Here is a 10,993-nt window from a genome sequence, read left to right on the forward strand (position 1 = left end):
CAGATGAGCCTTTCAATGCCATTCGCCTCTCATGAGCTTGCGCGATGCATGATGGATGGTCGCGTAGCACGATAATCTTGGACGACTGCTCGTCTCGTCTTGGCTGATTTGTTTTCCGATCCTCTTCCTGCTCGCTCGCACCGAGACAATATATTGTCGCAGATCTTTCCTGCTCATGCCCCGGTTCCATCGATTAAGGTCACGACAGGAGCACGAGCTACTGCCAAGTCAATGTAAGGGACCAGACTTCCAAAATACGTCCTACACGCCAAGAAAAAGTCTGAATCTGCACTGGATCTGCAAATACAACCTTTCTTTGCTCAAAGCAGACCGGCAACATCTCACAGTCTCGTCAGCGCTTCCTTGTCGTCCTCCTACCTGCTCCACATGAAGTAAGTGTTGGAGACACAACGACGCACAGACAATATTGTCTTGGATCCAGGTGAAGGTCATCTCACTTCATATGGTTGCGTTGGTTCAATAGGATCAGTCACAACTCATAAGGTGGCTGCTAAGTGGCGCCTGGCTATCTCATTGCTTTTCCACACCGCACTCCCACACGACTGCATCACACCGACTGTTTGCTAAGATATGCTCTCAATGGTCTAGTATTGTATGATGGGCAGCCAACCCCAGTGGGTCTAGTAGTCACAACAACATGGCTGTAACAACTGTGGGCGAAAACTGCATCACAGGGGTGTCCACATCTCGGCACCTTACCATGATACTCGAGCTGGATACACACAATGGATTTGTGATATGGCACGACTAGCTCCAGCCTATCGGTTCAGTGCCTCAGACTATAGACTGTAATGCCTCGCACAGCTTGACTGTCACTTTCTCTCGCCGGACCTCAACTTCAAGTCGGAGGTGCGAACCATGACTGTCCCAGTTGTATCATCTCTGTTCCCTGCTTGTCTATTGGCTGGCCCATTTTGCTTTTGTTGCAATTTATGGCTACCTTTAGCTCAATTACTCTTTATCGGTATCACACCTGGTGTCTTGGGGAGACGCGACTTTGGGAAAGCTGAGGGTTACGATTTGGATCTCCCTCACAACAACTGTGATAGGCGTCCGAGCTCCTACTTCCTTCGAGGGCTTGCTATCATTCCGATCTGGCATTGTGTTTTAGCGAGCCGTGTCTACGCGGAGGCAGTTCCAGCCGCAATCCGTCCCAGCGAGCCAGCCCTTTCGTCCCATCCCGCAACACGGAGCGCCCTCCTCAGGCCCCCAGAGACATCGATGGCCCCTTGCTTATTTCATCTCGCTGTGGCAGCACCGACACACAACGACCTACAAAGGCTCATCCGTCCCTAAGAATGCTGGGCCGTCCAGCGGCGGCTGTGGCGCCTGCGCACTTAGATCAGCGTTGATCATTAAGTCTGGGCCACCCTCCGTCATGTCTTAGAGCCGACCTTGGCGTCCTGAGTATATCTCCCATAACCTTCCCTACCTCTTAGAGCGCCGTGCTCTCATGTCTGCATGTTTGTCCGTCATCTACACCACGTAGGTGGTGGCCCCTGAGTGGCCGATGGCTCCCTCAACTCCTGCAACGGCAGGAAGCACACCCGAGCTGCCAGTCAACTTGGGAGCTGTACAGCGTAGAGAACCGCTTGCCGGAACGCTTGTCAGCATTATTCTCTCCCTAGTCGCGCTAACGACACTCTCGTTCTTTATGAGCAAGTCCCCCTTGCAATCTGGCCTACATGTTTTGACGTATATCTATTAACGATCCGTGAAGCGAGCAGGTTCACCAATGTGAAGACATGGCGGAGAGTACCTTTTGTACAGTGGCGTATGCTCGCAAAATATGCTCTTTCACTGCTATGGATGTTGTTGTGTTGACGATGTTCCAGTCGTATTTGCCATCTACGTAGACTCTTTTCTGTTCGTATTCGCTACCGCGATAATCCAGCATGGCTTTGGTGTCGACATGAGTTTCAGTGTCTGCGAGGCCGCCATCCTTCTCTGTTTGGCTTGCTATGTCACTACCAAGGTACAGTCCGCGTTTCTTGCATCTTACGCTGTCTAGGGTGCTAACGTCCTGCTGCAGCTCGTATGATACACTCCTGAGCGCCATACTGTCTTCGATGGTCACTGATCGCTTGTTGTAGCTTATATATCTCTTCCTGGTGGAAAAGGCTGTAAGCGGACGCTAAGCAATTACATCAGACTACGAGACTCACTGCCATAACAGCATATTATCCGCGGGACCCCGAAGAGTAGAATGAAGTCGAAGTTATACCTTTTCAACTCGTTCGGCATGATAGGTGGGCTTTGGCCAGAACTTTCCTTGCAAGGCAGTCAGTCACTAACGACGGCGCAGGACTATATATCGTTATTGTCGTACTGAATTTCATTTTGTATGTCACCTCATGTCCGCCGTATTCCTGGTCCACATACTCATCAAAGCATCGTAACAGTCGCATCGTACGGTTAGACAATGGAACGTGCATTATCGGGATGAGGAAACAAGTGATGATCCCACTTATTGCTTTTGATCTCCTGGTCAATGTAAGATATCATATCCCTGGACGTTCTTCGACCACGGGCTGTTCGCTAACATACCGAATAGGTTTACCTTACCATCCTATTTCTGATCCCCTTATCTGGTATATTCATCATGTCCTCGGTGTCGCCAATTAGTTCACGACTAACGGCGCCAGGCCTCTACTCCTTCAAGCACCCAAAGCAAAAGATGCCAGCAAGTACCAGACTGCGGTCGATCGCGAGGCGGACACTGATTGGATCCCTGTGTACTCTTGTTAGCAGTATCGTGTACGGGCTCTACTGACCATAACAAACCGACTTGTTCACTAACGAATCACACGTAGGAATCTGACAGTGCTCATGGTCCTCAACGGTGAGCAAGGATGGGTTTGTCTCATATGCTGCAACAGCGACAGTAAGTTCCCATCAAATAAAGCGTTGCGTATTTCCCAAAGAGAAGTTGTGGCTTAACCTGTCCTGTCCTCATCAGTCCTCTTCTCCGCCATCATGATCCACTGGGTCACGTCGAGGGACCACATTGCCGCCGGCTCGAGGACCGAGAACAGCTGCTACCAGAACTACGCCCGGGATGAGTTCGACAATAGGGGGCGGGAGGCGTCCGGGGTGGTAGCAAGAGCGGACGGAAACAGCGGCAGCAAGTCGGCCCTGGACGACGACCTGATGGACGTGTCGCTCGACAGGCTGCCGTCTGAGGACGGCCTCTCGCTGTCGAGGCTGGACGCTGGCGATGGATCATCTGAGACGCCTAGCACGGCAGGTCTCTCGGGGAAGACTGCTCAGTATACTGAATCCTTGCCGACTCGACCTCCGAATGCGGTTATGCCCTCATCATCATCGAGTCGGTGATCCGCACTTGGGTGAGAAAAAGCGATACATTTCGGCTGGGAAACACATCACAGAATATAAGAGAAATTTCGAGGAATGAGAGGCGGCTGTGCCCAAAGCAAGCATCAGAGGCAGCGCGGCCTATGCTCGAGCAGGCTCCTCGACCTACATATGTTCTCAGAAGCAGAGAGACTCGCCAGCATTTCGGCTCGTGCGGCACGATCAATACTGGGAATTGATGGCTTCGGTTGCGTCTAACGGAATTCGACCATCTAGAGAATTTACGCAAATACCTATCTTATGCAATACCTTCAACGGTTCCTTCAGATCAACTCGGACCGCTATCAAGGACGAGATACTAGATAGGTTCGAGCTGTAAAAGGAACACGGGTATCATACGGACAAGCAACCGACCAGCCCTGGCTCAGTCCTGAGGAGACGAGACGAGACATCTCGACCATTCCCTGCGGTACCCCATTAGTGAGGGGCAGTGCGCATTAGCGGAAAGACACATGGTATCATACATTGAACTACTCTGCCAGTGTTCTGTGAAAGAAAAGGGGTTTGAGTTATTATAGTTTAATGAGTTAAATAAAGCCAGTGGGCCAGGTATTCGTCACCAGGTGGCCGTAATGACTGGAAAAGCAATGACACCTGACAATAGATGTCCACATTTTATTGTCCTCTTGAATTATATTAATACAATCAATTCGAGCATGGCTTAGTCCTGGTATGATCCCGACACTCCACTGGCTGTGATGATGTTAGATCTGTTGCTATAAGCACTTCTTGAACGCCAGATTAAATCGTCAATTGGACACAAGGACTCGCGATGTCGATAATCTGAGATGACAGGCACAAGGTTCAGAGACAATCCCGTACAGGTTCAAGGTTATAAAGTGTCATGATCTCATGTAAATTCTATGCCAGAACCCCCTGCTGTTCATTGTGCATGTCCCTTTTCTATACCTACAGGGTGTGTCTGTGTGTCCAGTGTGTAACAAGCCCCCTAGAATGTGTGCAAATGTGCCTGAGAATGAATTGAAAGTTTACTATGTACAAGAATTGAACCGGTCCATCAAATGTCTTGACAGAGAAGTGAAGCTCCTCTAGTCACAAAGGTTGATACAAGCGAACGTAAGAAGATGATGCTGATATCTTTTCGAAAATGCGAAAGGATTGCTCAAGAGAAGGCATACGACTTGCCGTACACGCTGGCCGCGCCACCGTTGACGAGGGAGCCGTCACTCAGCATGAAGAAGGAGTAACGCTCGATGAAGGAGTAGGTGGCGTTGTTGTCCATCTGGTCCATGACCTCGAGGAGGAAGTCGTTGATCGTGTCGTCATCGCCGAAAGGCGCAAACTCAGTCAGCCAAACGGGCTTGTTATCGCAAGCCTCGTGAACCTTGGTGGCGTGCTCAAGGAACTCCTTGGGATCAGCTGGGCTGTACCAGTGGAATGCGCAGAAGTCGAAAGCGCACTTGCCGTTGCAAGCCTCGATCCAGGAGTTGAGCCAGCTGATGCCTTCACCGTCGGCGCCGCTGTTGGTGATAGCCGGGGAGCCGATACGTGCCTGACCTGAGAACGGGTTCATGTAGGTGATGTGGTCCGCAGCGGCCTGGGAAGGCGAGATGTTGGCCTGACCAATGTTGTCGCACTCGTTGAAGCTCAGGAGATTGGTCGAGCCTGCTGCGATGGCCTTCTTGGCATTGGCAGACCAGGTAGACGAATGATCACTGGCAGGTCCCCAGAGCATGGGAACGTACTCCAAGTCGTCGTCCAAGCCATCACGGCTCTGGCCCCAGTTGTAACCCCACTTGACCTTGCCGCCCAGAAGAGGAGCTGCGAGGGTAGCGTCATTGTAGGCGAAGCCACGCTTGCCGCTGTTCGAAACAGCAACAGCTGCCGTGGTGGTGGTGGCAGGCTCAGCCTCAGCAGCCGGAGTTGAGACTACGGCAGCAGCGGCAGGAGTAGTCACAGCAACCTCGACCGACGCCGCAACCTGGATGTTAATTTCAGGAGTCTCGGCGGCTGGGGCTGGAGCTGCGCTGCTGGTAACCAAAGTCGTCGGCACAGGGGCAACGAAGATGGATGAAGTCGAGGTCGAAGTGGGAGTTGTGGAAGTTGTGGAAGAGGTAGAGGAAGAGGAGGAAGTAGAAGTAGAGCTGGTAGAGATAACCTTCTCAGAATGCTGGCCGGGAGCGAACATGGAAACCGGAGCATTTGGGTCGTATGTGACGGTGACCCACTCAGTCACGACCTCGATCTCCGTCTTGAGATAATAGACGGCCTTCTTCTCGTGAAGGTGCTGGTGAGCATGGCGGTGGTGAAGGTCCACAGCCACCACGCCGTTGGCGAGAACGGCCGAAGCCAGAAGAGCGATGGAAGTCTTAGAAAGCATGTTGTCGTTTGTTAACAAAAGTAGCTCGATGCGGATGGGCTCTCCAAGATGCAGATATCCAAACCACCACCCAAGTCGTCGCCGTCAGATGTTCTGAACTCTTAATTGTTGTTGCGGACTCGAGTACCAGATGCTTTGTTAGGTCCTGTCCTGGGATATGCTTTGTTGTTGATATCCACTACTGAAAGGGTGGGTTTTGCTTGAGAAAGGAGTGTGCTGCGCCAGCAGATCAAAGAAAGTCCGGAGCGGATATCTTGAGATACCACAGGAGAAATGAAGGAATGACAGCCACGTAATACACGGCCGTTGATGCTTTGTCCACTGGGGAGAGTGGGTTGACGCAGAGGTAGACGTATGTTGCGGAGCGCAGTCGTCCAAGTTAGTCGAAAACGGGTTTGGGGTGGGTTGGGCAAGCCGAGTTCACCAAATCAACCAGATCAAAAATGAGCGCGGTCTGTCAAAGACGCAGAAAGAGTGATGCGTGCTTGGAAAATTGTGGATGGAGACACACAACGCGTGGCGGTCGAGGCTGGCCGACCTTTTTGTTTGTTTGAGGGAAAGAACGTACGTGCTAGACGTGGGAAGGGGTGGAAAGGAAGGTGCAAGGTGGAAGGTGAGAGTAAACACGAAGCCCTGGCCCGGTCGTAAGGTAAAGGTAAGTGAAGGAGTGGAAATCTCAAAGCAAGGCAGGGGCGACCGACGAGGGAGGAGGGGGTGGAGAGGGAATCATCTTATGAAGGACGGGGCAGCGATCCGGGTCTGGCTCCCCCCAGCAGACCAGGCTCGAGCCAGGGCAGGAGGTCCAGGGCGTCAGGGAAGGAGCAAGAAACATGGGATGGCCAAGCAGGTCCAAATGAGGCTAGTGCCAGGTACCAAGAGGATCATCCAGGGGCTCGGGAAAAGGCGCAAGGAGGGACCCGCAGGCTACACGACGCTAAAAACAACAGACGTGGAGCACACCAGCTGGCTCCTATGCCTATCAACCCTGTCGAGCCCGTGAAAGTGGAAGCGGTACCCTTCCTGGCATGTCCGGCTAACAGCCCTTCTTGCTTCTTCTCACAGCAAGGCGATAAGTCACTAACTCGCCTCCGATCGCATTCTCGTGGCTTGCATAGGACGTGAAAGGAAAAAAAGGGCAGCTTGATAGATGCAGGGGGTCACTATCTACCTACCTATACCTTAGGTACCTAACCTACTCTCTTGTCGTGTACAGCCATACATCTATCTGCACACGTACCGCCTGTCCTCAGTGTAGCAGTTCTCAATAGTGCGCCCCTGTGTCCACGTTGTGCCATCTCCTTGCTGCACCATTTCCCTGTTCTGCTCCCTCCTGTGGCTGTTTCGTTTCCTTCAATACAAACAGACCACGTCGCCGGCCAAGGCCCACCGTCTCACGAATCACGACTTGAGGTTTGCTGGCTGCGGTGACGAGATGGGTAGAACAAGACAGAACATTATTCTAAACAGCCGCTCGTGTTTGTCACTTGGTCAGAACATACTATGGCAGGTATCTGAGGAGGCGGGTACCGGTAGACCAAGTTGTCAAGTTGTCATCCACCTTCCAAATTGCCGCTTAGTCGCTGGTCGTTTTCCCCCTCTGCACCAGGAACCGCCTGGCACACGGGCCCCACTCTCGAACTGCAGTTGAGATGCAGGAACCAGGCACAAGGCCACAAAAAAAGCAGGAACCCCTCTCTCCAAGCAAGGTGAAGGAGGGCAAACACAGGTTTTCGTTTTCGACGAATCGCCTGCTCATGTCTCCCCGAGCTTGTTTGTGTTACGCGTTCACTAAAGCCAATTATGGAAATCCCTACCAAAGCAATTATTAGAGATACTTGTCACACCTACTGTGTATTCTCAGGTTGCCCGTCAGCTGCGTCCTGTCCAGCCGCCCGTCCGTTCGATTCCCGATCCTCCTTACTATCTTTGTTGCTGACGGTCTGTTTCTACCTTCTCACAAATTTTGCCGGCATCTCAGCCCGTGGACATGCATGCCGAACCGAAGATAGGCTGCTTATCGGGCATTTCGACAGCCAGAATGGCTGTGTACGCAGTAATATGGCAAAATCACAACTGCCATGAGTCTGACCAGTCTGACCCGGTCCACAGAGTCTAGACTTAGCAGAGTCTTTTCGAGCTCTGGAGAGTGTCCACCAAAGTCTGGGCACCTATACTGTTCTTTGCCATACTGTACTTACTGCGTACTCTACACGACTGGGAGTTCCTAACGGTCCACATTGTAGCGCTGGGGCGGGCGGCGCCGTTTCGGGGGACCAGGACAAAGAGGAAAGGCGTCGCCGTGCCGCCCTCTGACCTCTGTGACCCACAGACAATGGCGCGCGGGTCCGTGTCCATTTTGCACAGGGGACGGCCACTCTTGCGGTGCTCCCAACCGCTAGCGACAACGCCACTATGGGAGCAAAACACACAACCAAAAAGAACGACTGGGACCTCGCCCAGCCAGTAGGACCCTTGTCGCGCTCACCTTTTTTCTTCCCTTGCAGGCGCCTTGGCTTTGTTTGGTTTAGACGCCCGTCAGATCTCACCAGCAGCCAGCGCCGGGGGAGCATTTTCATGACCAGTGCTCGACCCCTGCGCTTCGCCTCTCGGCAGCCCATCCCCTGCTCTGAAACAGTAAGCGAGATTAAAGACGCACAACTAGGAGTGCACCCACGCAACACTCTGCAGGAGATGTGCTCATTCATTGCCTCGTTGGTCTCTGGCTTCGGGACTTGAAAAGCTTGTCTGCAGATTGTCTCGATCTGAAGCACGATCGTTTTTCAAGTGGCTGCTCAGCTCCATCCATTGCGCTGGCGTGTCCTTCAGCTTGCTTCCGCTTCGTTTTCATCGCGGCCCTTCTGCGGACCCGGGTTGAAAAGTTTCCTTGCCGTCGAACAAGTATCGGTATGCCAAGCCCGGCGCCGGGTCTGCTGGTCGGCAGAATCTGCTGCCGCTGAGCGTGAGCTCGAATACAGATGGCTGTGTTCTATGGCTCGAAGTCTCGGTTAGTGCTGTGACCGTTGATAATGCACAAGCGTGTGTGTCTTTACTGCTACCTGCTAGATCCTAATTCTGCTTCTCCAACCTACATGTGCCGCTGCAAGAACTGATCATGACTTCAGCATAAAGGATCATTTTGGGCGTGCATCTTGGGGATATGTTCGGATGTGATTGCAAACGTGGTAAAGAGTCTTCAAGCTGAAGCCTACCAAGCTCACTTGACTCGATCTATCTCACTGCATTGCATGGAGCAGGTGATAGCTTATTCTGTGCTTTATTTTCTCCTGTATAGTACTTCATCCACGATAGTACAGAAAAGACGACATCTTCTCAGTTTATTCAATTCCCTGGTTCTCTGCCATTTCAACGAAGCTAATGCTTTATTAGAGCGCTTGTGTCGCTGTTGTGCTGTATCAATATGATTCATTCATGAGACTATGACTTGGAAGTTATAGCAAAAGAGTCATTGCTTTATTTACAGTTCCTAATCTCAACAAGGTGCGCCGAAGACTGAAAACCTCAAATTACAGTTCCATACTCATCATGCCGCAGCTTAATCGCCGACTTACCTTGACGTCAAGAAATACGATGGATGAGCTTGCTATGTGTACTTGACGTGGAGAACATCGTCACAATGAGAAATCCTAGTGCAACGAGCAGGTAACACCAGTGAGACCTTGTACGAAGCAAGTGGTCTATATGCTAGATATCGCGATCCATACTTCGATGAGATGCCCAAAGTTGGGTCTGTTATCCTGGCAAGTACCCAGGTCACTGTCGGTTCCTTTCTGATCTAGCTGAATCTTGGCAAAAGATTTTTCATTGCAAAGCCAATTTGTCATAGACAGTTTCTACGACGAGGAGGCACCGTGCTCATTGAGCATGAAGCAGCTACATACCGGTGCGATATGAGCCATTTAGTGTCTCCCGGGTTGCTCCGGGTCCGTCTGCCGGAATGCCGTGCGTGGAGTCACGGAAAACGTGCACAAGGCGCGGCTGACACAAACTGCCGGACCTGTGCCAATGATATTTTGACCTCGATTTCCCCATATGGACGTGGACACTGCCGCCGGGCGTTTGGTTGAGGTCGTTCATATGCAGAACACGTACCTGTCGATATCGACCTCGGCGTGATATATTATCCGACTTACAAGACTTGGCGCCCCGGCAAAGCCACCCCGTGAGCGAATCACGTCGGCCGCTGAGACCGTGTGAATCATCTCCCCATCGCTCATGCCAGGGCCTGCCATCGGTTTCTTGGGAATGGTAATGAAGAGAGCAATTGCGCACGCAAGCTGTGGTGGCGCTTTTTTGCCCGCCAACGGCCATGCGCCGTGTAGCAGGGTCATTCTGGAAGACAGAATTGGCAATTCGTCGCCATCCATCCATCCATGTGGGATGATATAGCCACGGCGTCATTTGACGATGTATCGTAAAGTCGTCAATTAACAGCATTCGCGGCATAAGGCCAATCATGGCTTAGCCTGTTCTCAAGCTGGTGTAAATCAGGTCATCGCAACGTTAAGATGGCGCTGTGAGCAACTGCAGTTCAGCTAACCGTTGGTGTAACATTTGGGGTCCAATGATACTGCTAGAAACACTAAAAGACACCCTAGACACATAACCAGGCAGAATATTATTAGCACTGCCACCCTACCGAGAATCTCTTGGCATCGCCGGGCTCAGTGATCGCCAGGCCACACGTGACGCTTTTGGGGGCTTAACTTCAACCAAGTTCAAACCTTTGGCACGTTCCAATGTTGTGATCGTTCAGAGTTCCGTGATATGTAATGAGTGGTCAAGTACCTGTATGCCTAGTCCGGGCATCATTTCTTTCATCAAACTTCTAATGCAACAAAACTCACGACCTTTAGAACACGCCCAATTCATTTCAATTCCAAAGACCACGAAGAAGGGAACCGACATGGATTTGCCTGTGACGTCAATAGGATATGGGCAGCCAGACTTCTCTCTTCTTCCAGCGGTCGGTGATCCTGGAGATTTCGATTACGGAGCCTTTCTTCAAGAGGACGACCCGGATTATATGGCCGAGGATAGCTCTAATTCAACGACAACAAACAGATTGACAGACACCTCTATACAGACCATCACGCCTCAATCCACATTGACAATCATAAGGAATGATAGCGCCTCTGGTGCATCGAGTGGGTCTCCGCCAAAACAGAGATTGGAGAGGAGAGGACATACGAAAAGTAGAAGGGGATGTTTCAACTGCAAGCGTAGGAGAATCAAGGT

At 51.6% G+C, this 10,993-nt stretch overlaps 1 protein-coding gene across 1 annotated transcript; it reads right to left on the minus strand.

The window, feature by feature from the left end:
- Positions 1-4,519: 4,519 nt before the first annotated feature.
- UCRPA7_4463 (putative glycoside hydrolase protein) lies at positions 4,520-5,737 on the minus strand (the record flags this gene model as incomplete). The annotated part of the gene is made up of 1 exon (XM_007917045.1): positions 4,520-5,737. One exon carries the CDS (start codon positions 5,735-5,737, stop codon positions 4,520-4,522), a length of 1,218 nt encoding a protein of 405 aa, XP_007915236.1.
- Between the last annotated feature and the right edge of the window lie 5,256 nt (positions 5,738-10,993).

The sequence above is a fragment of the Phaeoacremonium minimum genome (assembly GCF_000392275.1).
Source record: "Phaeoacremonium minimum UCRPA7 unplaced genomic scaffold PA7_03_scaffold_348, whole genome shotgun sequence".
Lineage (NCBI taxonomy): Eukaryota > Fungi > Ascomycota > Sordariomycetes > Togniniales > Togniniaceae > Phaeoacremonium > Phaeoacremonium minimum.